Below are 26,809 nucleotides of genomic sequence, written 5' to 3'. Positions count from 1 at the left end.
TTGACATGTGATAAACTGCTGGCTTTTGTAACTTTAGTCCTTCTGTTGGTCTTCCATACACTGATACTCAGTTGAGTTTAATGTATTTTCATATTAATCTGCTTGTTTCTAAGATGCTAGCTTCTGAGAAGCTTAGTTCTTTTATGTTTGTTGTCTCGGTATGTAAAACTTTTTCCATCAGAGTTTTCTGACAACGAAAATAAACTGAACTGGAACTGAGGAGAGGAGCAAGGAGAGGGGAACACAGAAATGCATTGCAAGCTTATACGTGTCCAGTGTATCGGGCCTTGGGTTTAGGCTTGTGTCCTGCATACGCCTGATGTTTCCCAGTAAGGTTGTACTTTGAGCGTCTCTTTCCTACAGTTAGTTCACTAGAAAAATCCATTTTTACACGCTCCTACTTTATGGAAGTTCCATGTAAACTCCCAAAAGCTGAAGAATATTCTGAACTAATATTACATGTTTAATTATTATTAGCTTTTGCCTGTTGATATTCCTACCTTTTGAGCTCTTCTTCCGTTCTGACTTTTGTGTTTCAAGAGACTGTCTTTTCGTTTTGCTGATGTCAGTGAAGCTTAGTCAGGAAAGGACTTTACCAGACTGTATTTGTAGCTTTTTTTTTTTTAATTTTTATTTTGATAGCAATTTGTATGTCTTTTTTGGTTTTTTTTTTATAATGAAGTTATTAAAATTTTAGATGACAGCATTTGAGGGGGCAATTCACATCAATTCATAGTATTATCTCTGGCTCAGTTGTGTGAGTGAAAACATGCAGATTCCAAAACAGAAGAACAGCTCCTCCTTCCCTGTTTAAGTTTACGGTGACCCCTAGGCTCTTGCAAATGGTGATCCTGTTGTCCTTCCACGGTATTTCGTTCCAGTATGAAGCTTCACTTCTTTTAGGATGTAGGGAATACAGAAATTGTTTAACATTTTCACCTGATGCACTGAAGTATCCTTCAGTAAAGTGGTGAACAGGACTTAAATATTTTAAGGAGCTGTACTTAATACATATTTAAAGCGAGTCTTACTATGCACAGACTTACTCTGTATGTTGCAGCACCTTGAAGCTGTTTTTGAAGTGGTATCATGTTTTCAAAATAACTGTTTTGAATAGGAAGATCTTAAAAGTATTTCTTAGTGATTGATACTGCTAAATTCATTCAGCTGATTAGTGTAGAGGTAGAACCAGTGTTTACTCAGTATACTCGTCTGCCCATAGTGGTAAAACTGAAGACCTTCATTGTGGTAGCATTAATTGAGGCTATGCTCCATATATGAAATACATGTAGCTAGAAACCGTTTAGTAAGCTATAAATTGTCTTCTGGCTTTTATGTTTTCAAAGAATAACCTTCAGTGAACTACAGCCAGAATATGTGCATCTGAAGTGCTTTGTGATAAATGTTGCCTTACTTATCTCATTAATATGTGTGCAAAGTTTTCTAGATCCTACTTAAAAGAATTAGTAAAATAAATATTTTGAATTATAACATTAATAACCTGTAAAGTGGTTTGGAACTTACTTGCTTTAACAAATAGCTTTAATATATACTGTGTGGTACATACACAGTATATGTATAGTGACCATGATGTGATGCTCTTTTGCAGTGTGTATGTTTAAGCTTGCATTTTAAAGCAGTTACTGAATTGTGAGCTGTGCTGAGATATGACCCTTTCATATCTGAGAGTTTTCTGGACTCACTGAAATTTCCATAGGCTTGAAATTGCTTAGTTATGTTAACAAAGATTGTACGTGCATGGCAAACTCGGCGACTTATCTTCAGAATGCCTTAATCTTTTTGTGATTTAAAATACAGAATCTTAAGTATTTCCTCAATTTCCTCATGAGCAATAAGATGACTGTTGTGCATAGCAAAGGTGAAGTTCAGTCAGAGGAACGGTGAGGATGTCCTGGTAAGGGCATGAGCAGATAAAATGATCAGTGATGATAGAACATTTCAACCCACATTTTATTAGAAAACTATAAACTCTGAAATGATTGGTGCTGAACTGATGCTTCATTACCTGCATTTGACAGGAAGATTTAACTGTACTAGCTGTATGCTTGTGATGAGTTTCCTGAACAGGGACCAGATTATGTATTTGAAAAATAAAGGCAAATAAACCCACTCCAACATTGTCTCTGGTATTCCACAAAAAGCTTACAGTATATGTGCAAATCAATGTATGTGGCTATAGTATTTAATATCTTTCTGTCAAGTCAGAATAGATGGCCAGTATTACGAAGTACTCTATATTTCTAATTATTTCCAGTAAGAGTCAGTTTTGCCCAGCTGTTTAAAAAGTAGCAGTATGCGTTCATGTTTTCTCAGTGCAATATAATATAAAATATTTGAACCTCTTAGAAACTGATATAAACATGTTCTTCACAGCAAGGTACTTGTAAAGTTAAGTTCTACATCTTATACTTATTAACTATTCACATTTGTAAATGAAGGCATTCCTAAAACATTTTTTCAATGCGTAGGTTTTCTTGTGGTTTTATTATCTTGATCAACACAGATGTATTTGTCTGTAGAATACTTAGCCCATAAATTTGCAAAAACATTTTAAAAAATCAATGCCTACTGTAAAGTCAAACATGGGTGTTTTCACAGCTACTTTCATGATATATACACTGTATTTCCATGGATTGAATATTTATTTGGGAAAGAAAAATAAAAATTATCCATTACTAACTTAAGTCTGAAATAATTAAAAAATTAATTGAACACATTAAGCATAATAAATACGTAGTATTTCAGATAAACTAGTTTTCTGTGATTAGAATAGCACTGCAGTGTCTGGGACAAGTATCATACAGAGAGGGATATGTTGATCCAAACAAACTTCTAAAGGTAGCTAAGATATGATTCCTGAAACACAATGATATTTCTCAGTAATGTTTCTCGAAGATTTGGTTGTAAGAAATAAAGCAAGTTAGGCACGTAATCTGGCAAAGTGCCTTTTAAAAAACCGCCATATGATTGTATAAAATGCACCTAGTGCAAGCATTGTCTGGATCCACTCAGTAGTAATAGTTTATTAAATGTTACTCACATGGTTCTGCACATTGTACTGGTAGAGTATGTTGTTTGTTTGAATTTAATGGCTCCACTTAATTGAACGACTTACAAGGAAGAATTTTAGCCAAAGTAGGTACGTATTTTACTTAATGCTGAAGTTTCCTGGATAAATATTTATGTTTTTCTCTTCATGACACAGAATATAAGGATATTGGTAAGCTCATCAAAATCATGTCTTTGCAGGTCGTGTGTATGCTGTCTTGTCCAAAAGAGAAGGCAGAGTGTTACAAGAGGAGATGAAAGAGGGGACGGATGTGTTTATTATTAAGGCAGTCCTGCCAGTAGCAGAAAGCTTTGGTTTTGCTGATGAAATCAGGAAGAGAACTAGTGGCCTGGCCAGTCCGCAGCTGGTGTTCAGCCACTGGGAGGTAAAAATATCTATTCACTCCATCTGTTTTGGTGATCTATTTCCTGTAGATGTGGCAGACTGGAATAATAAGCGGAAAAGGTTAAGTTTTGGTCAAGACATTTGATTAATTCCTTTTTGAATTGAAGAAGAAAAAGCTAGCTTTATATTAATACTATTTCCTTTTATAGATATGCTGTTTAGAAATTTATTTATATTTTGTTTAGATGGGATGCTTTTTTATTTCAATAGAAAGTAAGTCCTTCACAAATGAAACTGATTCTTCATAAATCTGTTTTCCTGAATTTTGTGTGCCTTTTTTAATGAGTTCTCTGGTAAATTGTTTGGGGAGTGGAAAAAGAATAAAAACCAAACCCAACCTACCACTAATAGAAAATGTAACAATAAACGTAATGCATATGAAAGTTAGCGTTTTGGGGTTAGCAGACACCGAGATATATTTTTTGTCCTTATATATTCCAAGTCAACATGTATTTTCTTACTTAAAGGCAAAGGGAATAAATTTCATTCTTTCAAAATTAAGCCTGGTGATAGTAAGTGGAGGTGTCCTCAAATTCATTCCCTTTGGTCATCTTTGTCACTTAAAGAAATGAAGAGGTGAAAGTGAAGGTGTAAAAGAAATACGCAAGTGGGAAAGCTGATAAGGTGTGTCATCAGCTGAGAGTGCACTATCTTTTGTTCCTGTGATCTGGATAGTAGATCTTCAAGGAGAAATATAAAAAGCTGTAAATCAGAGTTCCTTGTTCAAGACAAACCTGCATTGTAGGGCTCCCTAGAAGACTCCACTGAAGGAACTAAAAATGGATTCAAGAGCAAGAGTCAGTGGGTATAAGCTTTTCACATTAAATTTTTAAAATAACTAAAGTCTAGGGTTTTCTGTTTGTTTTCTTGTTATTTTTCTTTTAGTCAGGTGTTCCTTTATTTGGTGTTAAGGACCATAGAAAGTTTTGTAAATGGATTAGAAAGTCTTTTTTGTTTGTTTGTTTCATCTTCTGATTTGTTTTGTGACCTCAAATGTCAAGTGTCTTGAGTACAAACAACTACAGATTTTTGAGGTCAGTAGTACTCCATGCAGTTGCCAGCTATGGTCCGTTTACCACTGTTTCTCTCTAAAGTATGTGTTGTTTTTTCACACGGTGTGGATTCATCCTCATTTCCTGTAGCTAAATTGTCCTAATACATAGTATCTGTTAAGTACTTCACTAGCAGTATTTCTTTGTCAGTAATTGTCGTAATTGCCTCCGGAATTTTATGTGGATGCTAATGAAAGAGGATCTCTGCAAACCACCTGAGTCATGTTCTATCAAAAGAGTTGGGAATCCTTGGAAAAGTACATTATGTCTTCCTTGGCAGTGGTACCTTACTGGTGTTAGAAAATGCAGTGGACCAGGGACTTGTCTCTCCTCCCTCAATACTGATTCATTTGATCTTCTTCTAACTGACTTCACAAAGAACTACAGAAGGGAAAAACAGAGCTACACTGGATGAAAAAGAAAAAAAAAAAAAAAAAAAGGCAACCCTCCATAGATGGTGTATGCACAAAAAATAGATAAAGCAACAACTTTTTGATCATAGGAGTCAAGGTGTAAGCCAGTAACAGATTAGGTACCTCAAACCAATAAGCATTGGCAGTATTGCATAGAGTAGTCTTGTCAGTTTTGGATGTTCTCATCTAAAGTGCAGCTGGTGAGGTTTTGTGTCTTAACTGGTCTTTTTGTCTGAACAGCCTCTGATATCAGTGCCCTAAAGGAATATCAGTCAGAAGGACTTTTCATTCCAGCTAACCATTGTTTTGTGCCAATTTCTTCAGGATTTGTAGCTACTGTGCTCCAATATTAAGCCCCTTGCCTCTCTGACCTTCCCTTCTATCCCCAAACCTTGGTATATATGTTCACTCTGTCAGATGTTACAAATTTCACATAAGAAAATGTTGACATGTATAGATATGCATAAGAGAGGGAGATTTGAACAACTGGCAACATTTTCTAAAATTGACCCTCAGGAGAGGTTATAATTATAGCTAGTATTTTAAAAAATGTAGTGGTAGTAGGAAAAATGATTGTGTAAGCTAGTCACCTTTCCACCTGCCAAATCTGTCAGTGGGGAGGGTTGTTTTTTTGTCACATTGAAAGTCATGCTCACATATTTTTGTGACAAAATAAGCCTTTTACTAAGCTACTAGCAATGTTGGCTCTGTGCAGCGATGGCAGAGGGAGTGCATGCTACTCTCACATCATCAGCAGAATTGCTAAATAAATACAATTTTCAGAATCTCTAGTGGTGGTATGACAGAGAAGCCAGAAAAAATGGTTTTGTGTCTCAGATTGCATGAGTAATCTGTAGAGCTCTTCTCTGTTTCTTTTTCTCTCTGTATTCTGCTAAAAACAAAACACAACACCCAAATAAATAAAAAATCCTATCAGGTTTCATCAGGTATTAGGCTTGACTTTGACATTGCTACATTACTGCTGAATTGTAATGGTATTTATGATGGTATATGTATATACATGATAAACACCAGCATTTTATTTGAATCCCAATTATTTAATGTATTCTTGTGTAAGATAATGTGATGTCAACTCTGTGTAATCTTAGACTACTTTTTCCTTAGTGCTAAAAATGGAAAGGGAGTGCGGTAGCTACTTGGTTTTGTTTTGCATTTCCTGTGTTACTGAGTCTATGGCTGCTGCTTTAATTGCATACTATCCATGACATTCTGAATTAATTCTGTGTTAGTGGTGTTTTCTCAGTGCGCTCAGCTCATTAGCTGAGTACCTGGGACATGTATTTCTCTACACGGATTCCTTCTAACATGTTGTTATCCCCATTTTACAGATAGTGAAATAGACACTTTTTGGTATTTTTGAACTTTTAAACACTTAATCTCATGGAAATCACATGCATAAAGTATGTTTAAAGAAATGAGGTTTGAATAAATTTTTTTATTATTCTTAATTTCATTAATATGATTTGTAGACTATAAACACAGGAAGGTCAATGATAGAGCCTACATTTAAATGAAGCTATTTTGGTCTCTGTGGAAATTAAATTACCGTTGTTTTTGTTTTTTTTTTTCTTCAGTTAATGAATGTATTTTGTATAGTTCAGATTGCTCCAGCCCCAGGGGATGGACCAATACACATATCGAGGTCTATCTTGACAGATACTCCTTTTTATATTCATTTCTTCTGCCATGCTTATACAATTTATTCCTGCCTGTAGAGGATGGCACCAAATGACCATTAGTGGGAGCTTTCAGTTTTGTCCCACTTTAAACAAATTAAGTATTTTCCTTTATGATATCTGTAGGCAAATGTTAAGTGTTTTGGGTTTACTTGACCATATTTTCTTAGATTTCAATATACACTTTCTTCTAAATTCTTAGTTTAAAATATATAACTCTGGGATAATTATTCACCCCTTGTATTTTTTTAATCCTTGAATTAATAGTACAAGGATTAGTGTATGTTTTTGCCTGAGCCTGCTTCCTTTGTTCTCTCTTGATTCTTTGCAATTACAGCTTTCACTCAGTCATGTCATTTTATCTTAATCATAAGGTTCTTTGAACAAGAAGATACTTATGATTGCACAATGCTTAGAATAATGGAGCTCTAATCCCATTTGGGAAATCTGTGTTATAGTAAAAAAAATAATGCACGTGGCTCTGTTAAAACGCTGATTGAATTCTCGGCCAGTGAGGAAATTGTCAAAGGCATCTACTAGTTGTAAAGTTGTGAAATATATAGTATTCCTGTTAACTCGCATCTTTTAAATTGCGTAATGATTGGCTATTAGACACACTTTTATTCTTTGGGGGGAGTGTGGCACGGGCGAACTGTAAACATATGTTTAATCCGAATACTTTTTCAGTATCCCTTCTAAGCAGAATAGTGTCTAGAATGTGCTTTAGGGCTCTGGAGAAAGGTAAGAGAAAGACTGCCTGTAATAAGTGCGAAGAATATGAGGCATTCTGAATCTGGAAGTTTTATATTCTGAATTTTAATTCATTCCTTCCGAATTGTAAGTCATTTTACAACTCAGAAGATGAGGGCTTAATATAGAAGTTGCTGGATGACATTGTTAGGTCTGCATTAAACAGGAAGCAGACTAAGGTAATGAGAGAGACTCTTAAGAATCGGTGAATCTGTACTAGGTTTGAACTCTAACTTTACATACATCATTCTGCCAGTGACAGTTTAGGCATGTAAATGAATTCTAGAAATAACCTGGAACCTTTCAAATAAGAAAAGCTCGTTGTATTGGCCAGGACATCTGAAGCTAATTAAAATAGTAAATAAAAGTGGTAGTGGTGTGACTTTAATTTTCCCTCTCAATACATGTTTCTTAAGTAATAAGAAAAAATGCAACAGTAGAGCCACATGTCTCCTTTTTTCTTTCCAGTTCCCAAATTCCTGTTCGTAGCTACTGACTGAAGTCAAGGCTAAAGCTCAGCTGTCTCTGACTGAGACACAAACAAGGCTGATGCTCTTGAGCCAAAATAAATTTGTATGAGTTTATTTTATAACTAAACGTGTAAATGTTCAGTATTACAATATTCATTGGAAGAGTTCTCATATCTGACTTCAGGCATCTTAGGGCCTTGGCCATCCCCTTTATATATTGTGGATGAGATCTCTGAATTATGAAATACTTTGGGATGCTTGTTTTACTTGCAGTGCATCTACACTCCTAATACATCTCTGTAGGTTAAATATCTAAAGTTTGACTGCAAGTTACACTGTATACCCTCAAACCTCCTGTCTCTGAAAGAAAACAAAAAGTTATGAATCTGATACTTTTTGGGAGTTTTGGAGGTTTTGCAAGGTGGCTATGGATATGAAATAAGTGAACTTTTCTGTTGGGTATATAACTTCCATCTCTCTCATGCTCTCTTTTTTTTTTTCCCTTAAATTGTATTTTTGCCAAATCATGTAATTTACAATCAAGAGGTGTTGAGAGAAAATACTTATAAAGAATACAAAGAGAAATAAAATTGGGAGGTTTTTTTCCAAAAAACATGAGTTTCTTTTCAAATTAGCTAAGGAGAGCAGTCTGTTTTCACGCTCTTTTAAATGCCTCTATAAATTAGATTTAATAATCTTGAGAAGAAGATATGTTGTGTTTATTTTTTTTATACATAAATTGGTCTATAGTGATGCAAAGCGGCAGCATTCTGTGTAGCCAAGATTTGACTAGAAGGTAGTCAAACTATTGGTAGAAAGGGAGGCTGAAAATCAGTTGTTGGGTTTTTTTCAGCAAAGATTAGCCTTTTATAAAATAGGCAAGCTGGTATGCAAAGTATTTGGTACAAAGTGAAAGTTTGTATTTTAACAAAATAACTGTGAGGTTTTATTTTGAGAACATTTATGTGTAGGTGCTTCTGTAAAATTCTTTAGCATATTGTAGATATTTCTCCTCCCACCCTCTGCCGCTTAATCCTCATCCCCAGCATGATGTTTTGTGGAAGTGTTTCAGGTGCTCAGCACTTCCCACAGTCACTCAGTACTCCTAAGCAGGAAAGGAGGTGATATCTGCTTTCCACTGTGATGAAATGGGTGCAGCAAAATTGAGAAGCTGAATCTGCAGAGAGAATATTCTCTTTCTTTCTGAATAGGAAGCATTTAGGGCCTGTAAAGGTTTACAGAGGAATAAGATACCTGTTGTGAAAAGGTTTTTCACTGAATAAAACCAGTAAGACCCCATACTTGGTTAAACAATAACCAAGAAAAGACACAAACTTGTAGAATCTTTCCTTGAGATTTTAAGTTGTGGTTTCATTCAAGGACAGGCTGAGATCCTGGCTGCTTTGGAAGCAGAATGGCAAAATTAGTAGTAAGTTTTTACCTATTTTTCAATTTTATATTGGTGAGTAAAAGTATTTCAACATTGTAGTACAGAAATCACTTCAAAAATGGTATTCAGACTGCTCTACGTTACAGCTTATGGCAGCTCCTAGTCGTATGCTAGCATCACACCACTTTGCTTGGGGTTGAGGGAAAGCAGCTGTAGACGCAGAGTTTGCTTTTGAAGTTGCCAAGTGTCATCGTGCAACACTGCTGTAGGATCTGTATTTTCTTTCATATGGAAGTAAGGAATGACTTAGAAAACTACCTGCCCGTGCAGGCACTAACATGGTATGTTTTAGGTGGTAGTGTGCTGCCACACTGCCAGCACTGCTTCCTGACTCTGTAGCTGCTTGGGTTAAATCCAGGAATTAGCCAGTCACTTGGGTACCTCTGCATTACACTGTGTGTGATACTGAAGGAACGGCTGGCTTACTGAGATAATGTTTTTTTCTGGATCTGAGGTAACAGGAAGAGTGTAGTCAAGAAATCAGCCTTTATCCACATTTGAGATTCTCATCTCCTCCCTGTCCCTGTTCCACATCCCAGAAACGTACGAGGCACTGTTCAGAGCCCACCTCAGCCCACCTGACCTCAGTCTTATTGGGTACCCTGCCTGGTGTTCTCTGTTCTAGAGGCACACTGCCAGTATCCAGATAGCCTCGCATCATTTCGTTATGCTGCTCAGTGCAGAAGCACTTTTACAGCATTACCCAGCGTATTACTGGAAACCCAGCAGATAACAGTTTTTCAAGGTCACATTTCACATAGACCTCTGCAAAGTTCTGTCATTTTACCTGAAAGGTAGAGGTAATTTCCATTTGACAGGGCTGCTTCAGACATCTAAGACATGCGTATCAGCTGTACCCTTTTAGTTGCATAGTCTATGTCATTGCTAAGTGATGGACACCAATTGAACTGTGAATGTTCTTGAAGTATCTTTCTAGCATCAATTTTTCTAAGGTAGAAAGGATTCTGATACACTGAAGCCTGTATCATCTTTGAAATAGTGCATAATAGTTCTTTTGAAATTTTTTTTTTAGAAAAACAGCTTCTGGCATAATGTTTTTCCTGGCATGCTTGTGGTAGTGCTCAATCACACTGAATTTAGTGGTTCTTGGGATTTCTTATTAAGCAGTTCACAAAGGCCATAATGTTGCTTGCTGGTCTTAAAATCTTCACTGGACAGTGTAAGACTGCTCTTTCTATTCATGATCCAACTAAAGCATTTTCCACACTGATGATATTTGGCTCAAAAGAAATTTTCTGTCCTCATCAGGGAGTAAGGACCAGTAGGGGAAATGCTACTAGGAACATGGCTGTGTTCCCAGATCAGCCTGACCTTTTGGATGAACTAGGCAGATCTCTTCTGTTTGCTTTTGATGCTTCTCTCAACCTTGTTTTGCATAATTAGGCTGCCTTAGGCAGAAACTGTTTCATACCATCATTTTGTGAAATACACTAGACAATGGGACCCAGATCACTATTGGAGCCATCTGGGTGCCACTGAAATGCAAGTAATAAATCATCCTCAAATTAAGGCTTAAAATTCTAAGTCCTCTTGAATTGAAAGTGATCTGTTCTAACTCAAATCTTACTGAAAAGTTTGATTACCTTACATAATAATTTGCAGAATTTAGTACATGCTGTATTGTCTTTCAGTATTAAAATAGTATGCTCATAGTATTTGTATTTTTATGGATTAATCATTACAGGTATTCAGATTATATCTGGTAAAGATACAGGCATTTATTTGAATAATTAATGTGTAGGTCGTTAGGCTAAAAGAAAATGACAGCTGTTTTGCCCATGCTACTCTGCATGCTGTTACTAAACAAGTCTTATGAGACTTCATTGTTTGGGTGTGTTGGTTTGAATAGTTGTGATATTTAATGAAACATCTTGCTTTAGAATGATTTCTTTTCGCAAGAATACCCTTTCACTTACAGTATTTGAAGTACTCTATTCACTTTTTTTGAAATACCTAATCCCAGCTGACTTCATTATGAACAGTGTTATTTATACCTAGAGTGGGCTCATAGTTCTTCAGTGAGCTATGGAACATACTCTTCAGCATATATTTGACTGTTTTTTTTTTTCTTTTAAGTATAATGGAATTCTAGTGATTTGCTTATAGTCATACTTTAAACAAATTGTTTCACTGAAGACTTTTATAAATTAGATCAATGAAGATGCTGTTAAACAATACTATTAAGAAACATTTCCATCACTTAAGAATTGCATTTGCAATAACAGATTTAAGAGTTGTCACCTGCTATGCACTAATTCATTTTACTATATTGCATTTTATATGGCTGCATTTAGAGAAAAACTTGTACTCTAATGCTAGTCCAGTGATCCACTAGACAAACCTTGTTTTATAATTCACTTTTTAAAATAAATTATTTTCAGGAGAGCCTTGCAGATGTAGTGCAGAAATAGTTGTGTTAACTAGGCAGCAGTAGCTGTCTTGCTGCTTTGTCATGCACACTTTGGAGGAGTAAATCATGTGCTTGTTTTGGGCTGTTTGCAGTTAAGGCTGCTGTTGTCCCCATCAGATTATTCTGGTGTTGAATAATAAATAAGCATGGAACTAGTGTCTAGTTTATGCTGTTATAAACAATAATTTCCAAGTCCTAGCAAAAGTTCCTGAAGCAAAGATATGCTGAATTTTCTATTTATCAAATCACACACAGTATGGTGATATTTTAAAATACACTTTACCATAATGCTAACAATACCATCACGTTGTTGGTTTTACAATGTCTTTCTCCTAATATTGGTTCCTCTTGACATCTTTTGTCTGTTATACTTGGGGTATAAACAGTTTGGCTGTAATAATTTTCTTGTCACCCCTGCTCAGTGGTTCCCAGACACATGGCACCAGGCAGAATGGGAGGAAGGCGGACAAAAGACCTTGTATAGAAGGTTAACTGAATTGCTTGAGTCACTTAAAGATTTTTCAGCAGTGAAAGGCATGTTTTAGAATTTCCAGTTCTGTTTTGACTGAAGTTTTTGTTCAGGAGTGTAACTTTTTGAAAAAGCACTATTAAGATACTATCACATTTCTGGTTTTTAAATTAATCTTAGGCTATATGTTTTAGTTTTGTGCTGAAAAATTAGTATGTGGAAACATTAAATAATATTAAATTTAAAGTGACGTGCAACATAGAATAAATAATGTTTATGGGTGTCTTTTCTGCTTTGATCCTATTGATCTTCCAGGATCCACAGTAAATGCCCTCTGTTAAATGGCTACATCATATTCCAGGAGGATTGGTCTATTTAGAATCTAATTAATCATTTAGGACTTTATCCAGACAAAAACTCAATTTCTGTCACAGATTCCAGAGTCATCCCTGTGCGGTTCCCATGAATACAAACAATAGCTCAGGGGCTAAAAAGCTTCTCAGCTCTGATTCCAGGAAACCCAGACCCACCATTCTGACAGCTACTATTGTAAGCAAATTGATGACAGTGCTTTTGGAGCATTATATGGAAACGTTTTTTTTCCTTTTGCTTACTTGCACTGTATTAACAGAGTGTGGGGAATGATGGATGCCACCTGTTGTATGTATTTGCTTTGATTCATTAATATGATGTGAATAAGAGGGACAGTCATGAAATGAGAACTTCTAAAAAAGAAAACTTCCTACTGTTTTTATATCACTCTGTCAGTAACACCTCTGTGTCGTTATGCTAGGGTTATCTTAACATGGCTATTTGCTGACTTCTTAAAGGAGATGCACAGTTGATGCCCCAGGTTCCAGCTGACTCAGTAGATCTGGCTTCCTCTTTCTCTGGCTTCCTCTTTCTCATTACTTACCATGGTGTGTGGTAATACAAACAGTGTGTTCTAATTAACCTAATCTTTTGCAGTGTGTCCGCACCATTCAGATAGGCATGATCCTCCAACAGAAGTTTTCAGATGCCACCATAACTTGCTCTAGAAGCAGTATGTAGCTTCTGAATTATTTAGACAGGTTGAGAAGCAAAGCTAGCTCCTGAGGTGGCTTTTGAAACCTAATTAATGTGTCTTTACAGTGCTGCTCTGCATCATGTAGCACTACAAGGTTCACTCAGTCTTCTGTAGCCCTGTGCTGCAATAAGTTTGCAGGTTTACCTTTGCTGACTGCTACACAGTAAATAGTACATACATTTGAGCCTCCTGTTATGTGGGCTCTCCTGAGAGCTACAGATACCTGTTGAAGCATAAAGAGTTACTATCAGTGAAAGAAGTATCCAGTGCAAAACTTCAGTTACCATTAGTAGAACAAGTCTTTCATAAATTATTGAAAGAGCCAGTCTGTCAAACCTGGGGATTTTCTAAAGCATCCATCACTACTGTATCTAAATATTTACAGGAAGATTAGATCTGTAAGTTCAGTTTTATATACTTTTGGATTCCTCTGTCACATTCATTCTTCAAGAACCACTATTTCACAGTTTCTCTGGGCATAACTTCTGGGTGTTAGATTTCTTGCTAATATAAAAAACCAACTTCATCAAAGGGGATAGTAACAGCCTTTTTAAGTTATCATAGTCTGGAGCTGTATAATCTCCCTCAGCGGTACAGTCGGGAGCAAATCCATTGAGCATGAATCACCTTTTCTTATTCATGTGTTCTTGGACTTTGAAATTTTTCTTTGTTCAGCTCTTTAGGCAGATCATGAATGGGGAAGTCCCTGGTGTTTTTCCATCGTTAAGATGTTCAGTATGAACATCACTACAACTTCATCAAGTTTTTTTTTTGGGGGGCAGCCTTTTGCCCAAAAGTTGGAAAAACCCCCGTAGTTTTTATTTCTAGTGCATAAAATAATGGTAAAACTTTCAAGCTCTCCAAGAGTAAGGACCATTCTTTTTTTATTGAGCTTTATTTTTTTTATGTAAGCTTTAAGTTTCTAGGCATTGGTTGTAAGGCCCTGTACAAGACATCAGAATGGGTATGACTCAGGCAGATTCTTCTATGGTTAGACAGTCCTAACTTTTATGTTAAAAATAAATGTAGAAACATTTGGAAGGCTAAGTTTCATACTGTTTATTTCTGAGCTCTGCTTGCTTTTGGTTTTCAGCCAGACAGCCCTATGCATAGTCATTTCCCACCTAGATAATTGAGATTGCATGTCACTTTCAGCACAAGTTACCGGGACTGTATATACATTTAACTGTAACAAAGTAGAACTGTTTTTGTTGCTTTAGGGGCTTAGCATACTATTTTTCAGGATTGAATCTATAATGTTACCTAATACAAAATAGCCATCTTCTGCCACAGTCATTTTCCTAACTCCCCATAAAGTGTAATTTGTTTGATAGCATTAGGTGTTATTTAAGATGACATATTAAATTAGGACTTTACAATTTTTTATGTTTCTGGGGAAAATGATCCACTTTAAGCCATTGTTTCTTAATTTCTGTTCTTGCTAGTTCCTGTAACTTAACTAAGCTTTAAGAGAATTTGCTTAGTTTGAAATATCATATGGCAATTAAAAGTATTTGTCAGAAGAAAAAGTTTATAACACTAGAAAAGGTTTATAACACTAAGCTAAAATTAGTAGTTTAGGGAACTTTGTTCCCTCCTTGTCAGTTATTACTGTTAGTGATAATGTTACATATTTCAGAAGTGATTATAGAGTGATGTCCTTAATTATTGTATAACTATCTCGATTCTTAGAGTAACTAATACTTGTCTGCACTTCTTTTTCCGTGAGAATTTTGTTTAAGAAATGGATACAGTATTACCTTCGGTTTTTTTGGTAAAAATATATTACCTGTAACTGCATCTTGTGAGGAAATCTACAATCTTTTAAGTGAAATAAGTATTTCTGAAATTTGCAACAGAATCTGAGTAACATAATATGGTCAATTTTATCTGTTCCTAATGCTCGTGTTTAGTGTTCTTGGAAGGTGATCTTGTTATTTTTCACTAAGTTCCTTAATGCTCATTAACTGCAGTATTTTCTACTCTGTTTTATGGTTAGTTGTCCACTAACGGGAAGGAAGATTCAATCTCAGGACTATAACCCTATACAATTTTGGTTCATCACCCAGACATCAGTTCACTAGGGAGCATTTCCCAGATTTGTTTACACATATACATTATATGAGTTTAAGACTTGATGATCACTTAATGACTTAGGAGTAATTTCTGGTGCCTGCAACAGGTTAACATGAGTAGAACTGAGGTGGATTCTTAGGAGCTTAGAATTGGGGGCAGGGGAGGGGTCCTCCCTTTAGGTCTTATAACATTTATTTGGAAAGCTAAAACTTCTTAAAGTAATATGAGAGGCACTGACAGTAATGGAATAAATTGTTATCTTTGGCTAGCTCATTAAGCATTGAGCCTAGAATTTGTGTGAAATCTACATAGTCCAAAGGTAGAGTGTAAAGATCTCTTCAGATTTTCTTGAGGAATTAAAAATGTTGTAGCTTTGCTGTGCAGAATGGAATGAGGAAAGGTTTTAAAGAATTGGTAAGATTAACTATATCTTTGGCATACTCTCTATGGTAGTCTGAGAACTGTGGTGTATATAGGGTGAACTGGGTATAAAGACCTATCCAGCTAATCTCTGATGACGTTAGTTCTGAAATCTCTTCTAGAGAGGGCCCCTGAGATATTAAGCTGCAAGAACAGCTCTACTAAATATGTTAGCACCAGAAACAATGACTTTTAAACCATCTGTCCAACTCATAGGGATTGAAGAACATAGGGCATAGAAATGAGCAGAAACCTTCAGTTCTTATAAATTCTAATAAAATCATAGTGAAATAATATTCTAAATAAGGAGTTTGTTCTTGAAAACTGAGAATTTTTTGAACATTATTTGGCATTGTTTGCCGACTGGCAATTAAATTTGCTTTCAAAAAAAATTCATATGCAGATAAATGCAACTGAATTTGAAAAGCTATTGTGGGCTTCTTATAGCACGTGCTACATAATGTATCTTAACTCTTGTTTTCTGCTTAAATAGCTAATTGTAGTCTTTCCAGAAAACTCTTGTCTGCTCTACTTTCATATTTCTCTACTTCAGAGACTGATTATCTGAAATGTATTAATAAACCTTTGTACTACTTTACTTTTTTTTTTCTTTATAGATCATTTCAAGTGACCCCTTCTGGGTACCAACCACTGAGGAAGAATATTTGCACTTTGGGGAAAAGGCAGACTCAGAGAACCAGGCCCGCAAGTACATGAATGCAGTAAGAAAGCGAAAGGGACTTTATGTAGAAGAAAAAATTGTGGAGCATGCTGAAAAGCAAAGAACTCTCAGTAGAAATAAGTAGCTGTGTCTGCTTCCTTTTTCTCCTGACTCAGCTAAGTGCGGGTGGATTATTTTCTATGCAGCAGATTCAAAATTTCATCGGGACTTTGTTCTTTGACACACTTTTCTTACATGCTATAATGTCTGTGGCTTATGTTTTAATAAACTTAAGCCTTTCAACTTTTATACAGAGAAAATAGTTTATTTATTTAAATAAAATATAGGCATATTCATTGCAATTGGTCTCAATTTTTAAAACTTACTGTCCTTTTGAGCTTTCTGTCACAAGATTAGGAACTCCTAATTTAATTTGTTTCTTTCTGATTTATCAGATGTAATTACAGTTAGAGCTGGTTAGCTAGTTGGTTTCAAATAAACTATGTACTGAATTTAGCTCCTTAATGTTTTTGACTCTGTTTTTTAAATTTGTTTAATTTCTGTAATGTGTTTGTTACTCACCAGTACTTTCCATACTTACCTATATGCAAATAGATGTAAGCCTTTTGGGTGATCCTAAACTATTTGTTTTGCTCTGTTCCTTATGCAAGCAGTTACAACAGTAATGTATCTTCTTTAAATCAGAGGGCAAAAATAGCACATGTGGAAGACAGCACTGCAAACCAAGCAAGATTTTTCTTTTTTCCCTCCTTAGAACACATTAAAAAATTTATAGGATTATCCTAAACTGGGAGCTGCCATCTCTGAACTAGTCACACAGCTACGTCTGCCAATCCTCTGTGAGTGTTTACAGACTTGCAGAAATTTTACCCATTCAGCCTGTTGTCTTGAATTCAGTGAAGGGAAGCACTTGCAAAAAAATACAGAATGTCTTGCTGTTTGCAGGTGTCTAGGATGCAGAAGGCTCCAGAATGATTCAGACCAAGACTAACAGGAAAAAAGTCCTCATAGGGCATAAGTTTTAGTTCAGAAGAATGGAAACCTTGGATAGAAGAGAAACATGCTGCATGAATTATCTTCTCATTTGACTGCTTAGATTTGTAAAAGGAAAGGACAAGAATCCTAGAAGGTTAAGACTGAATAGATTGGTGTCCCTGAAGAGTTTCTGATATTTAGTTAAATGAATGGGAAAAAAGTCCTTAAATCTTGTGCCAACTGACTTTCTGCTACCTCTTGTCATTGCTAATTGCAAACAGTTCTGTTTCAGATAACCATGCAAATAGGTTGTCCTTTTCTTTCCAGAATATAGCTATTTCTTTAATTTGCGATTACCTTGTACTCCTTTAGCACCTTCTTGGTCTTTCTGAATAAATATTCTTTGTGTGTCAATTAATGCAGCAGGTAGAATTCACTCGTATCAGTTTTGCTTATGGGAAAGAAAACTGTTACCTGTTTTGCCAGTAGAATGATTTTGAATGCTTAACTTTTATTTTAGCTAGCAGCCTTTTCTTTTCCAGCTTGTTTGCTTTCATTATGGAAATGTTTCCTTTTAAGATTGTATTTATGAATTATTCAAGCAAATGAAATATTTGCCTTTCTTAGAAGGTTGTTCCAGAAATTGGTGGTGTTTTGCAAGGGGTGTCTGCACAGCAACCCTATTAGAACTTGGAACAAACATACTTATGTCGTTTGGGCACTGCCAGCTGGTATGGCCATGGAAGGTGTGGTAACTTACTGCAGCCTGCATAAAGTAGTCAAGACATAAATGTTTGTGATGAGACCTTGGCTAATACAGCTACCCTGCTAGCTGAATCCAGCACTGAGTTAGGGATGTCTGGCCTGCAGTCACAAAGGTCCTTGAATAGGTGATGTAGAGATGGACAGGTTGGTCATTGTTATGACTACATAGTTGTTAACCATCATCTACTATACTTGAGTAAGCAGAAATAGCATTAACATAGATTTTTAAAAAAGATTTAACAGTAGCTTTCATGTTTTATTATGGTGTATTTTTGGATTGCATCTCCAGCAGGATAAAGATGATAATTCAGGATGTTGCCACACTATTATTTGTAAAGAGCAAAAATTCCACTAACTAGCAGAAGAAGATCAAACCAACCTGCAAGATGTGCTAGCAGCAATATTTAAGATCTTTTTTCTTTAGTAATGGCTACTAGTAGGAAGAGAATCTAATTGGTTAGGTGCCATGAATCTCTAACCATTTTTCTCTGGGTTATTCAAAAAGTAACTTGATGTAGTTGTTTTTCCCCAGCTTTGTTACACATATATAACAATATGACATAATTTTGAAAAATCTCTGCAAAGTGGGATAAATAATTTGCTGGTGGAACAAGCCATGGAAAGATTTAATTGAAAGCTAGTCATTATATAATTTCATTTTCCATTGCCAGCTTTATTGGTAAATATAATACATATTTAAAATAAACATACACAGTCTTTAAAGTATTTTATATGTGTAAATGTTCAGTACACTTTTAACTTTCAAAAAACTATGGACTCAATTGACGTGATTTGGCTGTACTGGCTTTAGTAGAATCAAAGCTCCTTACAATTGATAATGTATAAAAATGACAGCTTCTATGTGGTAATATTTATTAAAGAATGATAACTATGCACTGGGCAAGCCATGTGATAATCCAAATTATTCCACTTTGTAGAAAGAAAATACAAAAATAGGAGCTAGATTTCCTCAGAGAAGAATAAAGACCAAGCAGTGGCCAGCAAGCCCGTTTCTCTTGTCTCTGGCCACAGTTCTTTTATCTTCTTGCTTTAAAAATCTTTCATTTTCTCAACCACTAGTAATCTTAGGTGATTCAGTATTTTTTTCCACATATTTTTTTCTTTCTTTCAACAATCTTCACTTACATTTTAAAGCAGGAGTCCAAAAGAGAAATCAAAGTATAACTGAAATCTGTGTTGAGTTTTCTTCATGTTAGTTTAGGAGTTCATCTGCAGCCTTACGTTACAACTGATGAGAGCAAAAACACCAGAGAAGCACTATATATCTACCAAAACATGTAGTTCCCAAATTAGGTCTGAATACAATCTCTTGACTCCCTAGTAACCTTAGTAACTCTTCTTGTTTGAGACACTAATATTTGTCAGCTTATTCTGTGGGGGATAGAGTGTGTCACTCCATAAAGTCAGCTGCAGTGCCAACAAGAAGAGAGAAACATGCAACATTTGAACTGTACACTGTACTTCTGATAAAGTTACAGCATGGAAGAGTAGCTTCGGCTGTAAGTGATTTTGGAATGCTTTATTAGATTGAATACTGATAGCATAGGGGTCCTGGCAGAATTCTTGCACTCCAAATGGCCATTGTTTTGAGTTGAGACAACTCTCTAACAATTTGGGGTTGGTTAAGCAGTCACAATTATAAATTCCCTTTACATTTCTCGCAGTGCATGCCTCTGGTTTTCTCTGCGTGGTGTTGAGTTATGAGTATATGGAGAAAGCCATAATAAGTCTATAGGAAGGTTGTGAGCAGCACAGTTCAAGTGCCTTGCAATCTTCTTGAGTAGTTCTTCCAGTAGCATAAGAGAGGAGAGGTGGGTCAAGTCAGGCTTTACAATAGATGACAAATAAGCAACAAGATTCTTCTCATGAAAAGCTGTGGGCAGGGAAATTCTTTAATTTCCTACTTGAGGAATCTTTAGCTGATCTTTCAGACAGCCAAATTAAAAGGAAACCTTAAACTAATGAGTTTGGTACAGCCAGGCATGGCAATAGAAAAATTACGTTTTTGTGCATGCAAGGACTCACCTGTTTGTGCAACTACCTGAGACCCATGAGGATGAAAGAACCTCAGCTTTTGCTAAGTGCCTGCTTATTCTTTGTTTCCACAGACTGAGGGGAATAAATGTCTCCAGTATAAATGACTGGACATCAGTTTCCTTCTCTTACTTTACACAGGAGGTGAACACACTGTACTTGGCAGTTCTGGGAGTAAAACAGCATTCTTATTAGAGAGGTGTTCCTCAAATATAGCTGTCTGAAACTTTTTTCATTTACAAACCTACTGCCAGACAAGTACCATTTACAGATGACACAACCTGAAGAACAGAAGCTTGCAGGTCTACTTAAAACCTTCCACAGTGTGACTTGGCAACGGAATGCAAATTGGGAATTCAGATGACTTTTCTCCTGTCCCTGGTCATATCAGCCTAAATTCTTTGGTCAGGTTATCTAAAGGTTTTGCTTCTTTTATTAGGGTTTCTCCTTTCTAACTTTAGTTTGGTTCAGAACGCTGTGTAGATTTTTCTGTGCTTCTTCCTAGTTTCCTTTGAAAGCAGAAATAGAAGTAGAAGAGCATGTGGAGGAGAGGATGTGAATGAGCTGGGTTATTTTGTCAGCACCATTTTTTTTAAATGCTTGGTTTGAATTCTCACATAGCTTCTGATTCATTTTGATTTTTGTTCATACCAGACTGCCTGTGAAAACTCAAGAGTTGAAACTAGGCAAGGGACTATAGGGTTTTTTTGTTGCATCATGTATAGGATAAGGACAGTCAAGAATATAGTGAGGTCTTCTTAGTACCTGTTGTAATGTTGACACATAGTCCTTTGATATTCATTGAATGTTTTTAAATCCTTCCTTGGGGGGGGTTAAATGTTAATTTTTTTTACTGCATACTACTAGATCCCCACTTATAGGATGCTTATAAGAAATTTTCATTAAATGACATTGCTTCTGATATGTAAAATCCATGGAAATGAAAACAATTCTGAAACATAATTTTTAAAGATCAAATACTTACATAAATTTTCCAGGTAGTAAATGTTCTCTTAACTCTGTAATTTGAGGGGTTTTGCGTTATTGTTATTCTCTTATCTTGACTATAGCTAAGCTTTTCTCTGGATCTGAAAGCCTTTTCATTAAATTTGTGTGTAATACAGGTTATCATTGACAGGAAAAGTGACCTGAAAACTAATGTTTTAAACTAAGAATTATTTTAAAAATAATGGATGCACTAAAGCTTTCAATTTCAGACAGGAATATTTTCTTCCTGTATTTCCTCCCCCACCCCACCAGATATGAATCTTACTAGAATATGCAGAAAGCCACGTAAATACACATTTTTGTCCAAAACAGCTTTTTTATTTTTAATTATTATTTTTTGAATTTCAAGCATACAGTTGAATTCTTCAGATTCAGTTATGACATCTCAGCTGTGACTGAGGGGTATAAGACACAAACATCCATGTTGGTAGTGTTACAAAGCACAAGGTGTATTTAAGAAAAGCTGATGCCATTTCCACAGCCATAACTCAAGCTTCTTGGGAATTTTCTTCAGTGTGGGATCCAATGAGTTTGGGGAAGCATTGACAGAATGTGGAGTAGAATCTCTTAAACCATGCATAGATATGTCTGTAAAATGATATAAAATGCATACATTTCTTATGGTGCTATTCTTCACCAGTTTGCAGTTTTACTCCTCAAATTTGCAGTATCTGTGATTTGCATCTTCAGTACAGGCCTGAGAAGGAAAATACTTACAGTGTTAACGTGAGATGTCTGTGTAGGCCTGGCTGATTTTACTGGTGCTTAGACAAATGGTTTACATGCAAGATAAAACATTTACATGTAAATACCATTTTGATTTAGCAGTATTTCTGAATTTTGGTCTCTTATCTACTTGATGTGGCTTAGTCATATCCTCTATTGTGAGTGTGCTTTTTGACTTGTTTTGTGCTAGTTTGGATCTACTGAAAAGTAGATGCAATAAAAAATTAATATTGATTTTTATAGTTTGTTAATAAACTAATGAAAAGGGCGGGGGGGGGGCATTGGCCTGTTACAGCTGTATCATTCCGTAATTATAAAACTCCTGCAAACCATGACTAACAGGAGGAAAAAATAGATACCATGAAGTACTGTGGTTTGGGCTGTTTGGCAGAGACTTTTCTGTTTCAACAGATGCTGTTTTCCTACAGGAGCTTTATTTATTTATTTATTGTTAATTTATCCTTCCTCCCCCTCTCTCATCCCTCCTCCTTCTTTTCCTGTTTTACCAAGGATCCAACTCCATAACCCCCCACTGATTCTTTAGAGGAGTAGTTTCATTATCAACTTACTACTTTTTACTGAAACTGCTTATCTTTGTAAAGACTTGCTGATACAGGAATTTGAACAAAAAAAAGGAGCAAAATTCAGTAGTGTTTTCCTGTTAGCATTTTTGATGGCCATATAAAAGGCTTGTCCTTCACCCTTACAAAAGTGGTATGTCTCACTGTTCTCTAGTGAGATATCTACATGCATTTTTTTCCCTCAGAAAAGCTGCTGGTGTAAAAGGCTAACAATAAATAATAATCTACACAGGCAGCAAAAATAAAACTTTCGTCAAAAGAATCTATAGCCTTTTTAAACCCTGCATTTCCTACATGCTCACAAACACGTTTGCTATTCCCCGAGAGGGAGGGGAATTCAGTAATGTTATGCTACTTTTTTGTGAAGTGGCCACAAAGCACAGCTAAAATATGCATCTTCTCAAGTGGAATTACAAATGGGAGGCAGATTGATCATCATCACCAATTCAGTGCTGGCTTTTTCCCATCTGTGGAGAGCTCTTTCCAGAATTTTTCATATGGTTCTTTTACACTGTAATAAATTAAGTCAGGTAATGAATAAATCACTCTTGTTTCATTGCTTTCTGAATGATTTATGCCAGTGTAAACTGCTACCCTGGAATATTTTGTCATTTGTTTTGCTGTAGCAAAGGCCTCAGACTTAGAGACAAGTCTTAAGAAACTTTTGGGCTTTAGTGATGACTCCATGACAGTTATGTGTATCATTGTCCCTTCTGACACATTCTCCTGAAAACAATAATTCTGGGTTATAACTTGCTTAAAAAAAGAAGGAAAAGCCCACAATCTTAATGTAAAAAGAAGGCTGCGGAGTAAGCAACAAGCTTTTCAGAGGGTTTTAGTACAAAATGGTCGCTAGCCTTCTAACTTGGTGTGCCCTATGAAAGGAATTTTTTTCTGTAGTGATGATTTCACAGCATTTGAAAAAGGGACCATTCAGCTGTCTTGTAATTGTAGGATCCAGGAAAATAGTTTGGAGTGGCCATCATGCAATGCAAACCCAAATGCCGTCCTTAGTGGAGCTATAAGAAGGTTGATCACGATGAAGAGGCAGATTTAATCATGCTTAAAGAGGACTTAAGAAAGTCATAGAATCATAGAATGGTTTGGGTTGGAGGGGACCTTAAAGATCATCTAGTTCCAACCCCCCTGCCATGGGCAGGGACACCTTCCACTAGCCCAGGTTGCTCAAAGCCCCGTCCAACCTGGCCTTGAGCACTGCCAGGGAGGGGGCAGCCACAGCTTCTCTGGGCAACCTGTGCCAGTGTCTCATCGCCCTCACAGGAAAGAATTTCTTCTTTATAGCTAATCTGAATCTACTCTCTTGCAGTTTAAAACTGTTACCCCTCATCCTATCCCTACACTTCCTGATAGAGTAGCCCCCTTTAAGTACTGGAAGGCCACTAGAAGGTCTCCCTGGAGCCTTCTCTTCTCCAGGCTGAACAACTTCCAACTCTCTCAGCCTGTCCTTGCAGGGGAGGTGCTCCAGTCCCTGATCATCTTCGTGGCCTCCTCTGGACCCACTCCAGCAGGTCTGTGTCCTTCTTATGCTGGGGGCCCCCAAAACTGGACACAGCACTGCAGGTGGGGTCTCATGAGAGCAGAGTAGAGGGGGAGAATCCCCTCCCTCGACCTGCTGGCCACACTTCTGATGCAGCCCAGGATACCGTTGGCTTTCTGGGCTGTGAGTGCACAATGCTGGCTCACAGTCAGGTTTCCATCCGCTAATACCCCCAGGTCCTTCACAAGGCTGCTCTCAATCCACTCCTCACCCAGCCTGTATTTGTGCTTGGGATTGCCCCGACCCATGGGCAGGATGTTGCACTTGGCCTTGTTGAACTTCATGAGGTTTGCATGGGGCCACCTGTCAAGCCTGCCAAGGTCCCTCTGCATTGCTGCTGCCAGAGTCCCACTCCTTTGCCACATCTGAAGGCAGTATAACTTTTTGGCTAGACTTACTGCCTGAATTCTCTTGAGATTTTATTCCTACTTTGTTCAAAGGCAAGGATGCAAAGTCAAGGTCAGTCATGCAGGAGTAGAGACTGAGATGACAAAAAACCGCTCACAACTTTTCACGGCAGGAGTGATACAACCATTAAGCAGTGGTTTCTGGTTGCCTCTAATATACGTGTTTGACCTTAAGTCCTTTTTGTTTATTTCTGTAATTCTCCTTTCGATGATTTTATAACAATGAACCTAATTCCAAAGGCTGATTTATTTACTCAGTGATACAGACATATCCAGAGCCAACTGGTGCTGAAATAGAGTAGCAGGCATGTTATGGAGCATACCTGCAGCTAATTGTTTTCTGACTTTCATCTCTTGTCATGGTAGTGTTTACCTTTAGGAGGTCAAGAGAGTAACTCTTTAGAAGAAAAATAGGCATTGCTTCATGGAGTGACTGACAGAAGGAGCTGTGTAAGAGGCAGCTGAAGCTGCACTTCCCCTGGAGACTAGGCACAGTATGTTCATGACAAGTGCTGCTATCACTGGTCTGGGGAATGAAAGCTGATCCTATTTATGAATCCATGTCTTCTCCTTGTAATGTTGCTGTCATGCAGTATGAACAGTTTAGGAAGGTTATTTTAAATTAACCTTCCTGCGTTAAAACAATGTCTAGTCTGTTCCTGTCACATCCAACATTGTAAGTATCAAGGCCAGTGAGTAATTCCACTGCAGCTGGTGTGAAAGGGAAAGGCTGGAGGAGAAATTTTAAAATGCTGCAGAAAAAAATAACATCACACTCGTATGGCTGCCTTCGTAGTAACTGTTAATTGCATAATGAGATTGCTTTGTTGCTCTAGAAGTGTTCAATAATAGATAGTGTGCAAGTATGCTATATGGAAGATACGCAGCCTTGACAGACAGAATGTAATTACCAGTCAGGGCATGCCTTCTGCACAGCCTTACTTCTGCAAAGGAAAGCATGAAGAAACAAGCCTCTGTAGCTTGTTTCTCTGTCTCCCTCGCCTTCCTGTAGATTTCCTAGAAACCCTTTGACTGTGGCAAACTCATCCTTTCAGGGAGCATAGTGGAAGGGAGCTGTGCGTTCCCAGCAGTAGCAATTCCCTGAGTACCAGTTTACTGACTGTATAGAAAGCAGCTCTAAATAACCTTTTTAATCCCTTTCTGCCAGGACCCAGCAGTGAATTGTGGCTTCTATTGAATCTTGCTGCTGGGACAGGTGGAGCCTGAAGAACTGCATGCAAGCGTATTTTGAACGGATTGATCTGAGATCCACAGGCTGCATGAAGGTAGGAGGCCCAGGGTCTTGAAATTACAGAGCTTACTCTCCTCTTATGTAAGAGAATGCTATAAGGGAAACACCTTAATTATTTTTTTGGTTTTGTGGTTCTCAGTTGAGCACCCAAAAGCACATGAAGAAGCCTCTGCCAACCTGGTCTAGAAGAGTTTAGGATATAGAAAAGGCAAGTACAGTAACTGATAGGTAACACTTGTGCTTGAGATTATCAACATAATTTCTTCCAAGCCAAAGAGAAGATGCTAAAACTGTGATTGACAAAGGAAGATACCTAACTATGTAGGCAAGACTTGGTGGCTGATAAGCTGAGCTCTGCTTTTACTCTAGAGCTTGCAGGTAACATATATTTCTCTGGCTAGAAAGAACTATGTATTTCCTCCTAGCTAACTAAAAAAATGGCAGACAGCTGCATCTTCTAAACATGTCTGAAAGGTGAAGTAACTTTAAAGTTCCCTTGCTCTTGTTGTATAAACAGATTTAGTATTGATATTAGTAGTCTGGACTTGAGCAATGTCATTGTCATATTATGTGTGGTTCTCTCTTAGACAGTCAAAAGAGACAAGTTCCCCAGTCCATGCTATTGGCGCTGTTAAAGCAGAGAGTGTGTGTCCTGTGAGCAGGCAGCCAGAAGAAAGCAGAGGCCAAAAGACTTGGAGATTAGCTTTCATGTTGGGTTGGAAGGAGCAAAGGAGCTGTTCAGTGAAGAAGGTCACTGAAGAGTTGAAAGATCATATGTGTTTTGTCAGACACTTCAGTGCAGCCACGGGACTGGCATGGCATTTGCATTGGTGTGGCAGATTGACTCCCTTGTGTTGCCTCCTTCTGCAGCTGATTACATGGAAGTGTGGTATGTAATACAGCCTAACCTTCAGTTTTTAGTACACATAGATTTTTAGGACCAGAATCTCGTTTTGGGTAATTAATTGTGGTTTATGTGACTTCAATTGAGTCCTGTTTGATTTCTGCCAGATGAGGATCTGGTTTTT

The 26,809-nt window shown here is 36.9% G+C and overlaps 2 protein-coding genes across 3 annotated transcripts in view; both read left to right on the top strand.

The window, feature by feature from the left end:
• Positions 1-16,949, top strand: part of EFL1 (elongation factor like GTPase 1) — a 79,720-nt gene extending 62,771 nt beyond the window's left edge. For both annotated transcript variants that reach the window (XM_074880105.1, XM_074880106.1), the window contains exons 19-20: positions 3,271-3,455; positions 16,390-16,949. In XM_074880105.1, the coding sequence (XP_074736206.1) occupies positions 3,271-3,455; positions 16,390-16,578 (374 nt within the window). In that variant the 3' untranslated portion in view covers positions 16,579-16,949. The remainder of the gene's footprint in view (positions 1-3,270; positions 3,456-16,389) is intronic.
• An 8,758-nt stretch (positions 16,950-25,707) lies between these two features.
• The window catches only part of MEX3B (mex-3 RNA binding family member B), a 38,534-nt gene continuing 37,432 nt past the window's right edge, over positions 25,708-26,809 (top strand). Inside the window, exon 1 of the mRNA XM_074880734.1 lies at positions 25,708-25,815. The gene's annotated coding sequence lies outside the window, so the exon portion shown is untranslated. The remainder of the gene's footprint in view (positions 25,816-26,809) is intronic.

The sequence above is a fragment of the Strix uralensis genome, chromosome 11 (genome assembly GCF_047716275.1).
Source record: "Strix uralensis isolate ZFMK-TIS-50842 chromosome 11, bStrUra1, whole genome shotgun sequence".
NCBI classification, from domain to species: domain Eukaryota; kingdom Metazoa; phylum Chordata; class Aves; order Strigiformes; family Strigidae; genus Strix; species Strix uralensis.
The sequence above is the reverse complement of the archived record's forward strand: the minus strand, read 5'-3'. Positions and strand labels throughout refer to the sequence as shown.